General features: G+C 38.3%; 1 protein-coding gene across 1 annotated transcript; it reads left to right on the plus strand.

The window, feature by feature from the left end:
* Window positions 1–1225: 1225 nt before the first annotated feature.
* LOC114475587 (glycine receptor subunit alpha-2-like) lies at window positions 1226–12595 on the plus strand. The gene is made up of 10 exons (XM_028466536.1): window positions 1226–1387; window positions 1655–1782; window positions 2601–2668; window positions 5721–5944; window positions 7902–7984; window positions 8070–8207; window positions 9131–9345; window positions 9796–9954; window positions 10390–10482; window positions 12144–12595. Exons 1-10 carry the CDS (start codon window positions 1329–1331, stop codon window positions 12396–12398), a joined length of 1422 nt encoding a protein of 473 aa, XP_028322337.1. The 5' UTR covers window positions 1226–1328; the 3' UTR covers window positions 12399–12595.
* The last annotated feature ends 2628 nt before the right edge of the window (window positions 12596–15223 follow it).

A 15223-nucleotide genomic window follows, 5' to 3' on the forward strand; every position in this document is an offset into this window, starting at 1 on the left:
GGCTCGGGAGCAAAGTGTGCAATGGCCTTTGAAGTGGGAGGCGAACACGTGCGGCCATCACGTACCGCCGCTTTCTGTGACATTAATTTTACATGAGTAAATGGCTAAAGCGCCCCCACTGTGGGGGAATAAACATGAGCTTTCCACTTTCATTTTTTTGAATTTGTCGGGTGATTTGAGCAGAAGATTGTAGACTGTACAAGAAGCGAAAGATGAAATCCAGGGCGAGTCTTGACAGTGAGAAGGGGATTTGTTGCATTTAAACCGATTGTTTTGCATTTCATCATATTTGTCTTTAATAGGAACCAACATGTTTCAGAGGATGCACGGCTTTTGTCCTCTACATCTTCTGTTTGCTGCTTTAATATTTCTTAAAAATGCACATTGTAGTTCATCTCTGAATGTTTACACTACAGCAATGGTTCCCAACCTGTTTTGGATCATGACCCCATTATGATATCACAATTTCTGGCGTCGCCAAAAAACACTTTTTTTCTATAATTAGTTTTTGATCGTGTTTGTTATACTGTGTAAGAAACGCACAGTAGCCAAAAGTAGAGCTGCTAAGATATTGTTGTACTGCATTCTATTTTTTATTTTCCTTTTTTCTCTTTCTTCTACTTTAAACTGCATTTTGTTTGAACTGGATTTACATTTGAGAAAGTGCAAGTATAGAATACAGTTGTATAAGATTGTGTTTTACCTGGAAAAAATGATCATTTTAAAATATCTTTTAAACTAGTAATTATTTTTTATTAATTACTAGATATTTCAGGCGACCCCATTTAATTTTTAGGTACCTCACGGTTGAAAAACAAGTTTACTATATTAAACTGGGCAATATTTTATTTTGCAATTTTTTTAATTTTTATTTAAGTAATACTGAAGTTGTCTGCACAAAAACGTGAACCAAAAGGTTACTTTAGAAACCTCTTTAAATATGCATTTTTTGTGATCAATATTTAATCACCGTTGTAAGAGGCGTCACCTAAATCCTAGAAGAATTCCTAAATCAATCTCCGAGGCTGACCCTGTGAAGCACACATGGGCTGCTGTCTCTTTAAATGCTCTTGCAGTAATCCCTTCAGCATGCATATGACCATAAAAAAGAGATAAAGCTTGAAGTCGTCCACACAAACCAGCAAAGTGTGTGTGTGTGGGGTGGGGGGGTTAGAAATACGGGATTTTGAATAATACAGCAGCAGCTTGCTGTGTGTTTCACCTGCAGAGAGAGAGAGATGTTCATGTGAGACTGGAGGAGCACTGACAACTTCACTCCTGCTTCTTCTTTTCATCTTTTCATAACTTCATTTGCTTCCCTTCAAAGAATGCTACTGCACATCATCTGTTTGCTCTGGACTTCATTCATATTTTTTCACAATGGCAGGTAGGATGCTGCATGACATGTCACTCATCTTCATGGAAACATCTGGATTCATGCTCATGCTGATTTGGCAGTTCTCTCCAAAGTTGATGGAGATGTGGTGGTGATGGAAATAGTTTTCTAATTGGAAAATGTAAAGATTAATCGAACCATTTGTTTTAAGTTGCATTTAGTTTTAGTTAAATTGGAATTTTTTAAATCAGTCCATCACATCAATAGCTGAACCAACTAAGGAGACTTGACAGTTTGGGGTTGTTTGTCTCCTCTCAGGTCGGTGCTCTGTAAGGAGATGAAGTTCCCCAGCAGAGCAGTGAAGCCTCCATCTCCCTCTGACTTTCTGGATAAACTAATGGGTCGCACATCTGGGTACGATGCTCGGATCAGACCAAACTTCAAAGGTAAACACACTCTTAAAGGACTCTCCTCCATCTGCACAGGTGTAAGACTTTATACTCACCAATCTGAGCATCACACTGTCCACAGATGGCTCAGATGCTGCAGGCTGTGATGTTCTCCCTCATAAGTGTTGAGATTTTCTTCCTTTAGTCTTTACTGCGTATGCGTTAATGTTTGCGCGCTGACCCAGAGCCCTGGGTTGTGATATTTTTCCACTGTAGCGTTTTTTCTTTGTCTTCTCATTTCTTGTCTGAGGGAAATGTGCAGTCGTCCCTATTTGTTATCCCACAGGCTTGTTTCACTCTAATATTGACCCCCCCACCACACACACACACACACACACAGTTGTGAGCAATGCAAGCAAATTTTCTCTGACATACTTCCCCATCAGCCTCAGGGGTTGCATTTCATATATATTTCATCTTTGCTCCACATCCATGTCAGTGCATGCTGAGTATATCCCAGCTGATCATCTTAAAATGCATTAAAGTTACTCAAGTAGAATCAATAAGTAATTGCCTCATAGGAAATGAGAGTCTGAAATATTTAAAGTTTTGCTGGTTGGCAGATGGACTGAACTGATGGGAGTGTACGGCATGTGACGGCACATGTTCCAGCTGCTGGTCCTGAATGAGTGCAAAGAGTCATATTGTGTGGGGTGCAAGCAGATGTTGGCAAACTGGGGAGGCTTTTGATTTGAACACATTTTAGTCTTTTTTTTTTTTTTTTTTTTTAATAAAACATCACCTATGATAAACAGGAAACTACTACTGCTGCTGCTGCTGTTGATGATGATGATGTGTGAATGTGCTTACTTCAGGTCCTCCTGTCAATGTGACCTGCAACATTTTCATCAACAGCTTCGGGTCCATCACAGAAACAACTATGGTGAGATAATCTTCCTTGTACCTCCACTAAAGCCATGTTTCTGTACTTGAATAACTAATGTGACTGCAACAAGTGTGTGATAATAACTTGACGTGACCTCAAATGTCAAATAACTATATATTTGACATATAATGCTAATGTTTCTGCAAATGCAGCTCACTAAGTGTGTCATTGCTGGCATTTAAATCTCTGTGACTGGATGACTCTGGGCTATAGATGAAGAAGACCCGATGATCCGTGACATAGCAGCTCAATGTAGCACGACAATATAGTTGTGAGACTTTTTAAGAACGGAGATGCAACAAAAATCTCTGCTAGGTTCTAAAACAAAGAAATGTCACTTTAGTTGTGAGCTTAATTCTTATCTCTGCCAAAATACTTTCACGAGCGTGTATTATTTGTATGTTTGTCTGTTATAGCAGGATTATGTCAAAAGTACTCAATTGATTTTGATAATTTTTTTTAACTAAAGATAGACAATACACCATGAAGGAATCAATGACAGTTTGGAGGATATTTGGATCAACATACAATTCTGGATCAGTTTAAAAAATCTAAAAGTCCCAATCTCTCAATTTCAGAAATTCATACCTGGGTTTGTAATTAACCGATCTTCATGAAATTTGACTCGTTATCGTCAGTTTGGTTCCTTAATTAGCACACCGTGTTTCATCGGAATCAGTTTTAGATCATGCATTTCATTGCGATTAAAAAAAAAAAAAAAAAAATGCAGCCCCTACCCCCTATACATTTGGACTTCCTGTATGGTTAGTAATGGGGATAGACATTTCTTACAAGCCTTCAAAGTGTGAATAATAATGGTACTATGATCAGGATCATTGATCCATATATTTGGTGCTTGGTGACGGTTTGCGCTCTCAGTCTGCTCTTGTTTCATATCTTTTAGTTGTTTTCCTTCACATTTTCTTGACATTGAACCCCATTACAAATGATGAGACAATAACTATTTCAATGACACATTATCAGAGATAGAATGTAGTCATGTGAGTTAGTGCTAGTTCACGTTTCAATTTAGCATGTTAGCATCTTCAAGAACAACGGTCTTTACCGAAGCTGAAAGGGCGGGACTAGAAAGCTTCATGGAATGATTTCCCCCTCACTAAACCTTATCTAAGCTTTTCATCAGTTTAAAGCAGAAATACGGATGTTGCAATAGTGTATGCCACGCTATCGCTGTACTTTAGATCTGCGTGGACACAGTTTAAGTCAGGTGAACAATGGCCAACGATGCAGTTGAGTTTGGTGCCTTAGTTTCAGAGAATGGAACTTTTAATGCTGCAGATGTTTCGAATGCTTTAATTGTCACTGTACCAGCCACGTTAGGAACCTGATGCATACCAGTGCTTCAATAAACATGGATTAATATGGAGTCCTAACCTCCATCTGAAGCTTTGAGCCTCTTTGGACCTGGTTTGAAGGATCATTTTTGTCTGAAATTGTATAAAGATGCAGTTTCATACCAAGTCGATTATCATTTATTGTATCGTACCAACAAAATCTAAACAAAAACAATACACAAAGTGTCATTTTTGATTATTAGTTCCTTCTTTGCATGCTACTCTATGCACTACCTTTCACAAATCTACCAATAATGTAGACAATATCAGGTTAATTATGTACGTATGTCCTACTGCACTAATACTCAAACACTCCTGTGTAATTTCTTTGGTTGCCTTGTTTTTGTGTTAAGACTCCAGCAAACTGTACTCGACTAAGAACGCAGTCAATGGTTTTCGTGTCAGAACCAATTTCATTTAACCTTTTCTACCCTGGAGCTTGCTGCACAGGGACCGAGATGCATCTATTATTCAAACGCCACCAGCCGCCATCTTTATAGTTTGCTGAGCAAGGCACATTCAGTGTTGTGGTAAAAATGGACAGAGGTTTGTTCAGTTTTGCTGGTAATGCAATGCTGAGGTTGATTTTCTTCCCAACCAGTTTAAAAAGATTAGTGTTCCTGAGTCAATGTTTGAATGTTTCTCTCAAACAAATGTTCAAATTAAACACAAGTTTTTTTTTAGTTTCAGCCTTGTGTCAAAATAAAACGTGTTCTTTATTCATGAGGCTTATGAGGGATGTCAGGGGATTGTCTCGTTTGTTGATTTATTCACGTCTAAAGGTAGGGACTAAAACGCCTCTTAGTGCAAGTCATCAAAAATTCATTGATGAAGTTAGAAGAGTTTTGTTTTGTGCAGCTTTTGGAAAGTCAAGTTCATTTTGCTTTTTAAAGGTCCCATGTCATGCTATTTCTCACCCATCTCCATTTGTTCTAAGAACCCCAAAAACATAGTATTTGAGGTTCATTTCCCCAAACTCGCCTGTTTTCCAGAGTTTTAGCCTCTGAAAAGTCACTACTGCGGCCTACTTATGCATATTTATAAGTGGTATAAGTGGGCGTGTCTATAGACGGGACACTGACTTCCTCCTCCCCGCACAGTGACATAGGGCCAGAGGACGCCCCGCCCTCCTTCCACCCACTCTGTAGCCGAGCTCATGCTGCTTTATAAACACGAGACAGAGCGTGGGGGCGGGGCGTTCACCGGTACATACATAGACTGTAGAAAGTACATACATAGCACTGCGCGAAGGATGCTGAAATGCTCACCTTCGTGGGCGTGTCTGTTTACATGTCAATCACGGCAGAGAGCTTCCTGGAGGCGTGGCTTCTCCAGCTCAGTGCCGCGTCAAATTTGTCATCAAAGTGGGAACGTGTCATCAAATTGTAGCGAGGTGTTTGTGCTCACCCTGCAGTAAGAAAGGAGCAAATCACCCTCTAACTAACGATTGAAGGAATCAATGAAGAAAGCACTTAAAGGCATGTGTATGAACCCCTAATAGCACTTTTATCATGTTTAAAGCACAGAAAAGTCCATTTAGCTTAACATGAGCCCTTTAACAAAACTTCAGGTGTATTTATTGGTTTAATTGATCAGTCTCACACAAGCACAAGCATAAACAGGCTACATGATATTAGTAATGACCAAAATATAATAACTTTAGTTTCTGAAGTTTGGTTGTCCCCACATTACAGGACTACAGGCTCAATGTATTCCTAAGGCAACAGTGGAACGACCCTCGGCTGGCCTATAAGGAGTACCCCGATGACTCCCTGGACCTGGATCCCTCCATGTTGGACTCTATTTGGAAACCAGATCTGTTCTTTGCCAACGAAAAGGGTGCAAACTTTCACGAGGTCACAACAGACAACAAGCTGCTCCGGATATTCCAGAATGGGAATGTGCTCTACAGCATCAGGTGAGGTGTTTCCGATTGTGCTGCGGGACACTCTGCTTTCAACATTTACACACATATTATGTGTGATTTGTCAGGCTGCTCAGTGAACATGAATTCCTATAAGCTGCTGTCTAAATCTCCAAGTATATGGCCCACTACTTGTTAGTTTCCCTCCGGTTCAGCTCAGCTGTTACTGTATTGTTCGCCCTCGTGCTGTGAATGAGTCCATGTTAAACCATAACTAGAGGCTAAAGGAGAATCAGGTCAGTAATGTGTCACCAAAGCAGTGGTGAAGTGTAGCGTAATACTGAGGCGATATAATTAGAACACAAGAAAAGGGGAATGTGTTAAAGCTCTATTAGCAATTCTATTAAACATGAATGATTCGATGCTCTCCTGGTTATTGAGCTGTGAACTGTGAATCCCAGAGCATCAAACAATGACTAAATGTTAAGTGTAAATCTGCCACAATGAAAAAAAATACCCTGATAAACAGTTTAGACATTAGTGTTGAAGATTTCATTCAGGCTTGTAAATCCTAACTGCCTTTTCTCTTTCTTTTTCTCTCTAGCTCAGTCTACTTATTCAGTAATTGAGGGTGAACAGCTCATTTCAAGGATAGATTTCATATTTCTTATTAGGTGTGGGCATATTTTTGTAACTAGTTCTTGACCTTGGCTTTATTGAAGGAACACATCATTTTTTAATGGCCACTTGCAGCAGGATTACATTTCCATCACATCAGTGTCATGTGCTTGAAACCTTCCTCTGGGACAAAATATATGCAAAGATTTTAGGTGACGATTTCAGTTTGACTTTCAGTGGAGATCTCTTGATGCAAATCATGTTAGATTAAGTGAGGCGATTCCCATCGTGACTGTGACCAAAAACTGAATAAACCTCTGTTGAGTTAGACAAGTCACTTTGAAAATGGGTAAATATTTCTGACTGCTGTTGCTTTTAATGTTTCCTTTGGTAAAAACTGATTTCAAGATACTTTTTTTTTTGTAAAAAAATCTTGAAACAGTGTTTTTTTTGGGTGTCAACCTAACAGAATTATGAGTATTTCTGCCTTCTGCTAATTCAGTGATCCTAACCTTTTTTTGGGTCATGACCCCATTTTAATTTTTGGCAACCCAGCGACGCTTTTTCCCCCCGTTTTTGTTTGTTATACTGTGCAACGAGTAGCCAGGATTAGTGCACAAAGTGAGAAGATATTTTTATAGTGCATTTTATTCAATTCAATTTAATTTAAAGTGCTTATTATCATGTGCATAGTAAGGGAGCATGTTTCCCTGTACAATTAAATTCTTACTTTGCAGTCCACACTGGATGCCACTAAGAAAAACAAAAACACATTTGAAACAAAGAACAAAACAAAACAAAGAAAAAAAAAGACAAGTATAATATCAATAATTATAATAATTTAAAAAGTAATGAAGATTCATATATGTACAAGGTAGAAAAGACTGACAATTCTAATATAAAGTGTATTGTGCAGTGGGAGAATGAATGGAGCTGAAGGTGAATCATTAGAATTTTTTGTCTGAACTAGATTATATTTGAGAAAGTGAGAGTATAGAATACAGTTTTTGAGATTGTGTTTGGTGTTTTATTTGGAAAAGAATAATAATATATATATATTTTTTAATTAAATTACTAGACAATATCAGGCGACCCCAAATGGGGTCACGAGCCCAAGATTGAAAAACTGTGCTAATTAGTTCAAGAAACTTTGGCTGCTATGTCTGTGTAAGTCATCGGGGCTCCACAAAGACATCTGTGTCTGGAAAAAGTCAGCATGTTATTAGTAAATAACACCTGTGCTAAGTTACAAGGTAAAAATGTGTCTGTCCTTTATGGAAGGAAACCTTGTGACTCGTACAAGAAAAAAAGAAGCTCCTGTGGCTTTTTCGGACACTGTGTGAGTGGGGCACGTCTCCTGCTGCATGAGGCTGTTCCATCCTTTGTTTTTCAGGTTGACTCTGGTTCTTTCCTGTCCTATGGATCTGAAAAACTTCCCCATGGACAGCCAGACGTGTACGATGCAGCTTGAGAGCTGTAAGTTTACGCTTTTTTTAACACGCTCAAAGAAATAGTGACATTTTCCTAATTGGACATTCCACACTGTTTGTGTTGCTTCTAGTTGGCTACACCATGAACGACCTAATCTTTGAGTGGCTGGATGTGGGGGCCGTGCAGGTGGCTGACGATCTTATGCTACCACAGTTTGTGCTGAAAGAAGAGAAAGGCCTTGGTTACTGCACTAAGCATTACAACACAGGTAGACAACATGGCTACCAATACACTGTCTCATAGAGCAGTGGTTCTCAACCTTTTCAGCCAGCGACCCCTAAAATAAAGGGGCCAGAGACCGGAGACCCCCACTGTAGCTGAAGGTGGTTGAACACAGGCATGAACATTGAGGCACAGGGCCATCTATAAGGGGGAATAAAGGGGATAATTTTTGGGGCCCATACATAAAGTCAGCAAAAAAATGATGGTCCATTGTTCTATGAATCTGTGGTAACCACAATTATTAATTTATTTATCTGAATAATATCCACTCTTATCCAGGAAGTTAATCATTATTATTTGTGCCATATGTACATAGTTATTTTAAAGATGTAAATCTTTGTTTCAATCAGAAATAAAATGGGTTAAAAGTGACCAAAAATGGTGGAAAAGATGGTGAAATGGGATTTTAAAAACCACAGAAATTGGTCAAAAGTTGCAAATTGTGGATACTGGAATTTAAAGGTGTATGGAAAATTAGTTTAAGCTGGCAAACACTGGGCATGACAAATTGTGAGTGTGATTACTTAAATTGGCCACAATAAGCATGGAATATGGTGAAAAGAGGTTCAAAGTGACAATAATGGGTCTACATATGCAACGTTAGGTGGGAAAAGTGGTGGAAAGGGTTTATACTGTGAGTGCTGAAAATGTCTTGACGGTGAAAAAAATGTGCAGAAAAGTCATTTAAATTTGATGGAGAAAAAATATGGCAAGAAAACTAATGAAAATAGGTTAAAATATGGCAATTTTGGTGTAGTTGCAGAAAAAGGGTAAAAATAAGCAAAAATTGACTCAAATTGTACAAAACATATTTTTAGTTTCTTGAAGGCATCTGGCAACCCCAAGGTTGAGAACCCCTGACAAAGATCATACCATTACACTTGTACTCCTTCCTCTGTCTGTGTTCAGGTAAATTCACCTGCATAGAGGTGAAGTTCTACCTGGAGCGTCAGATGGGTTACTACCTGATCCAGATGTACATTCCCAGCCTGCTCACCGTCATCCTGTCCTGGGTTTCCTTCTGGATCAACATGGATGCAGCTCCAGCCAGGGTCGGACTGGGAATCACCACGGTGCTCACGATGACTACGCAGAGCTCTGGCTCCAGGGCCTCCTTACCAAAGGTCAGAGGTCACACTGTATGGGAAAAGAAAAGGGGTACATCGGAGAAAAAAGGTTGGGAAACACTGCTATAGAGCGATAGGGGGTGGTCCTTTTCAAACTGATATTTGTACATGTGTTCCTTGTTTTGATTTATTCGTTTTTTTATTTTTTTATTTAAAATTAATAAAAAAAGTTTAATAAATTACTTTTTGTTCAAACAGATCGTAAATCAGTTGTGTTGAGTAATGAATCATCTATGTTTATTACTTTGCAGAAAAGGAATTTATTATTTTTCATTCACCTTGAATAGTTTACAGTAAATGTTTTACATTACATTACTTACATTAATCAATGTTTTGTTTTTTTTGCAGCATTTACAAAATCCCATCGGCATGCACATCTCTCTCTCTATATATATATATAAATAAAAAAGTCTCAAATGTCACTGCAGTGTTTTTGCTCTTTACCAGGTGTCCTATGTTAAAGCCATAGACATCTGGATGGCCGTGTGTCTCCTCTTTGTGTTTGCTGCCTTGCTGGAGTATGCAGCAGTTAACTTTGTTTCACGGCAGCACAAAGAGTTCTTCAGAATGAGAAAGAAGCTCAAGGAGCAGCAGCGGCAGAGATCCGTGAGTGCCACCCACCCACCCACTCAGTCCCGCGGGCGACTGTCACCTGCTATTCCTTTCTCCCACTAGCTCAGTAGCTCCCACTCAGGTCTCTCCAACACTGACCTGAGCCCGACTTTAGGCCATCGCTGGTTGACTTTTTGTTCTCGTCCTTTTGTTATTATAAATATCAAAAGATGCAGAAAAAAACTAAGCCACCTTTTGAATGTGATTTATTTTCGTGACAGCACCTGTAGGATTCCTAAGTGGCTTTTAATATTAATGCCATGATACACAAAACATCAGCGTCTGTTCTCCGCATCTATTTATTTATGGCATTCTTTATTGCAGATGAAATTTGTTCTCACTTGAATCATTTATGCAGGTCATCAGCATTGTGTCACGCTTGCTCACTGTTTGATGATTACATTTATGTGCTGCACCCTTCCACATTAGCAGGGAAGCAGTGACAGCAAAGCAAAGGGTAACATGTCGGGAAACAACACTCCTCATGGGAACGCAGCCCAGCAGTGCAGCGCCTGTGCTCGGGTATGTATTCAATTCAATTCAATTCAATTTCAATTCAGTTTTATTTATTTAGTGCCAATTACAGTTCTTAAGGAAAAAAACCCAACAATTCCACATGAACATGCATCAGCTACAGTGGGGAGGGAAAAAACAAATCTCTTTTAACAGGAAGAAATCTCCAGCTCAGAGGTGGCAGCCATCTGCTCGACTGGTTGGGGTTAGTGGATAGAAAGGGGAGAACAGAACAGGACAGAGAGATTAAACATCAGTGTCCCATAATAGTTGAGCCGTGAACCACAGATCAGGAACAGCCAACTCCAGCGTCAAGACACCTGAAACAGAAAAGAGAGAAAAGGGCGAGGAGAAGGCACAGACTGCAGAAAAACATAACACAATATTGGCAGGTCTGCCTGCATGGAAACACCTGGTGCTAGACCATGTGTATGTGTGAAATGAGAATCAGTATAGAGCTGTGAATGTGTGGTGCGAACATCGGGGTAAATGGTGTGTAAGCAGTGTGGTGGGTATATTACTGGGTTCAGAAGTGGGGGATGAACTACAGAGAATATGTACAGTAGATAGAGGACAATGTGTAGATGGAATGCCCCTGAAAGGCAAGGGTTAGGTGCTGGAGATGGAGATTGTGTTTGAATGTAATGTTGGCGTTCTACTATATAGTTTCAGTTTTTAGTTCCTATTTTTAGGTTTAGGGCTTTGTCTCCAGTGATTAGGTTTATGCTATTATACGGTATACGCTTATGTGAATAAATAGGTTTTAGAGTTTAGCCTTAAAGGTAGAGAGAGTAGCAGCCTCTCGTACGAGGACTGGGAGCTGGTTCAATAGGCGAGGAGCCTGGTAGCTGAACACTCTGCCTCCTGTTCTACTTCTAGACACGTTAGGAAATATAGAAGACCAGCAAACTGAGAACAGAGTGTTCTGGATCATAGTAGAGCTTTGTATGCTTACAGGAGGATTCTAAATTCTATTCTAGATTTTACAGGAAGCCATTGAAGGGAAACCAATACTGGAGAATAATGCTCTCTCCTGCGTGTATCTGTTAGTACTCTCGTTGCAGCATTCTGGATTAACTGGAGACTTTTAATTTTAGTGAGTTACTGGGACATCCTGACAGTAAAGAGTTACAGTAATATAGTCTAGATGTAACAAATGCATGCATTCATTTTTTTAGCATCACTCTGGGCCAAGATAATCCTGATTTTAGAGATATTACAGAGGTGGAAGAAAGCCGTCCTTGAGATTTGCTTAATATAAGAGTTAAAAGATAAGTCAGTATCAAAGATACCATCTAAGTTTTTCACTGTGGTACTGGGTGACAGAGTAATGCCATCCAGAGACACTATTTACTCTGATACTTTGTCTCAGAGGTTGTTTTTGGACCAAATAAAATCACTTAGGTATTATCCTGCATGGTTAAGAAGGAGAAAGTTACAGCTCATCCAGGATGTGATGTCCTTAAGACAGGCCTGGAGTTTTAATAACTAATGAGTTTCATCTGATTTCATTGACAAATAAAGCTGTGTATCATCCACATAGCAATGGACATTTCTATTATGGTCTCTGATAATGTTATCTCGTGGTACCATCCATCGGTTCAGGTAAAGAACAACCAATCACTGAATCACGCTGAGTCCTAAGAAGTGTCTATCTGTCTGTCTTCCAGGAGGAAGAGCTGGCACAGCAAGGCTTTTTTTACCAAAGCTATGGAGTTGCGCCGGAAATGGATGCAACACCGGTTTTTGCCGATTTGCCTCCTGGTTTAGGGTTCTACGAGATCCGTCGTCGCTTTGTGGATCGGGCGAAAAGAATCGATACCATCTCCCGAGCTCTTTTTCCCATGAGTTTCCTCATGTTTAATGTCCTCTACTGGCTGACCTACAAAGTTCTACGACATGAGGACCTTCTGGCCACACTGTGACAGCGCACAGATGCAGGACCATGAACACAGCGGATAATTTCAATTCTGCTCTCCTTCTCACTGAAACATTTACAGGCTAAGAGAGCTTAGCTGAGCCATGCAAGATGTGATTTGACACAATGTCCAGCGCCACTGTGAAATTCCATCTCAAAGGAAGATTCCATCGGTTTCCTTCAATTTTTAATACATCCATAGGAGTGCACACTTAATTAGCACTGATGCTTTCACACTACATGTTACAGTAGCTGTGTCTATTTGATATTTTATCGTATCAAGTAGTTGACATCAAAGGACACACTTTGAGAAAAATGTACAGTGTTCATTTCTGCTCACTTATGTTCAAGCTGCTCTAGCTGTCAGAGTTAAAACAAGGTTTATGTTCGCATTCAAAATTCACATCACTATAATAATAAGTTACCCTATGCAGATGTGCTGAATTTATCACTACAGTTTGTTTATCGGGCTTGGTGTCATTAAAGCTGTCAGACTCAGGGACCGAATGCTATTTTTTTTTTTTACATTACTGTTTGCTGTAACACAAGATTTATCTGTTCGTTAACAGTGAGCCCATAATAAAAAGCCGTCTGTATGAAGAACGACAATAATATTGGGTTATCTCTCCATGGAATGTATTCATTCATAATCAACCTCAAAGTCTATGTTTTCATACTAGATGACAAACGTGAAACTGCATTCTGACAGGATTTTATGTCACATAGTCATCTTATTCCCTTAGGTTCTACGTATCTTTGTTTGCACAACTTCCTGTATGGGAGCAGAACTAGTAATAATTGAGTGGCTAATATTGTGATTACGCTAGTGCTTCAATCAATCTAAACTAATTTATGTGATGGTAAAGTTCTTTGATAAAGCATAAATATTCCAGGCTTTTGTTGAGTAAGGTGGTGGTACAATTAGAAAATAGTGGCTGCAGGAAAAAGGTGGATACCTGCCGTTTTTATTGGATTTTAATTGTTTGAAACATGTTAAAAGCATATTAATAATTGTCCACCTCACCATAATACTTCAAACCTGAGTGAGTACAAAGATATGCAGAAAAAAAACAAAAAAAACAATCCGTACAAAACAAATTAAAAAGCCATTCCCAGCATTAAGCATTGCCCTATCCTTATGCCTGTCTTTGATTATTAGAGTGGCTCTTTCTTTGAGTTTATTTATTATTTTCTAATTATTATTCTTTGAGTGTCATTGAGTTTTATTCCCCATGTTTTAAATTTAGGTCCCAAAAATAAACCTTACATTTTTCAGTGGGAAATTACAATACAGTAATAACTAAAACTAATGTGGATTGCACACACTGGTCAGCATAAAGTCCCTCTAAAAAAAAAAAAGAAAAAAAAAAGAACATTTCAGAAAATTGTGCATTTTAAAATTGTAATTGCTTGCCAAACACTTGAAAAACAGTCCCTCACTTTAAAAACACGCACTTTAAAAACTCTCACTTAAAAAGTCATTGTTGCCATCAAATAATGCTTTCATTTGAATGTTTAATTAAAAGGAGCTGTCACGTGCACATCGGTGGAGGCTGCATGGATCAGCATAAAGAGTTAGCAATAATTAAACTAGTAATTTTTATCAAAAATAAATAAAATTGAGAAGTGGTAACACCCTTAAGTTTCATTTTTTTTTTTTTTTACAATGGCTTTTTGGCTATGATGCTTAAAATGTAGTGATATAAGCTTTGTCTCACAGAAATAAACTGAAAATGTTTGGGAACCACTGAGTTACGGAATGATACAAAACATTGAGTTTTTTGGATTTTTTTTTTTAATTTTCATTAGTTATGATATCAGTGCTTAGCAAAAAAAAAAGAAAAAAAAAAGACTTGTATTGGTTAAAATCTGCCCTCTAGATGGCATTTAAGGAAAGATCTTCCTACTTTATTCAATGCTTTAACACTAAGTAAACACAAGAGGGTACTGTTGTCTTATCTATGGAATAATAACTCCTTGTAGTGATGAAAAAGTTTTAGCTCACATTTTTTTATCCCTTCCTTTTGTTGAAGTGATTTCAACTGCATACTTATTTTGATAAGCGCATTGAGATGACTTTGTTGTAAAATGCGCTATACAAATAAAGTTGAATTGAATTGAATTATCAATCGAATAAAATTACAAAAACAGGATCTACGATGCTGCAGGAGCAGTAATGGTCAATTTAAACACAACACAAGGTTTTTCTTTAGCCAATACCATACATTTTTAATTTATCATTTAAAAATTGTACATTTCCAAAGCTAATAAAAGAGCAAAGTCCTACCCCTACACAAAATCTGCTACCACAATTATTTACAACATCTTTCAATGACCTGTATTTTTTTGTTTTTTGTTTTGTTTTTTGTACAACAAGTAAGACAAACACAAATTACTGAGTTAAAATCACGATTTTAAGATTAAAGAAGCATATTCACAGCACAAGGTTACACTACGTAATTATTTTCTATTTTTGCCGGGTATCTACACACAACTATAATAAAAAGACAATGAAATAAGACTAAAAGAAAATGGCCATTTAAACTAAAATATGGATATATTATTTAGCAACATGAAAATAATCATTGTGCAAACATAACGGACACTTATCACTGGCATTGATAGACTAAATCAAAGAAAACTCAAAGGACAAACAATGCCAGCAGTGACCATGCTAACTGCATTTCACCCAATTATACAAATTCTCATTGGCTGCTTAATTAATACCAAAAGTACTTCTGATGATTTTAAGAAATGTAGTGAAGTTAAAAGTATCATTTTTAGGCCGGGCTACCGGACCACTCACTTTAGTTCTTCTTCTTGTTAGGCCCG

Source organism: Gouania willdenowi, chromosome 14 (assembly GCF_900634775.1).
Source record: "Gouania willdenowi chromosome 14, fGouWil2.1, whole genome shotgun sequence".
NCBI classification, from domain to species: Eukaryota; Metazoa; Chordata; class Actinopteri; order Blenniiformes; family Gobiesocidae; genus Gouania; species Gouania willdenowi.

Excerpts from the sequence above, each read along its gene's own strand:
- LOC114475587 (XM_028466536.1), top strand. The coding sequence starts at position 1,329 with ATGCTACTGCACATCATCTGTTTGCTCTGGACTTCATTCATATTTTTT. Across the intron at positions 1,388-1,654 it reads ATATTTTTTCACAATGGCAG|GTCGGTGCTCTGTAAGGAGA; the intron begins GTAGGATGCTGC and ends GTCTCCTCTCAG. Across the intron at positions 1,783-2,600 it reads GATCAGACCAAACTTCAAAG|GTCCTCCTGTCAATGTGACC; the intron begins GTAAACACACTC and ends TGCTTACTTCAG.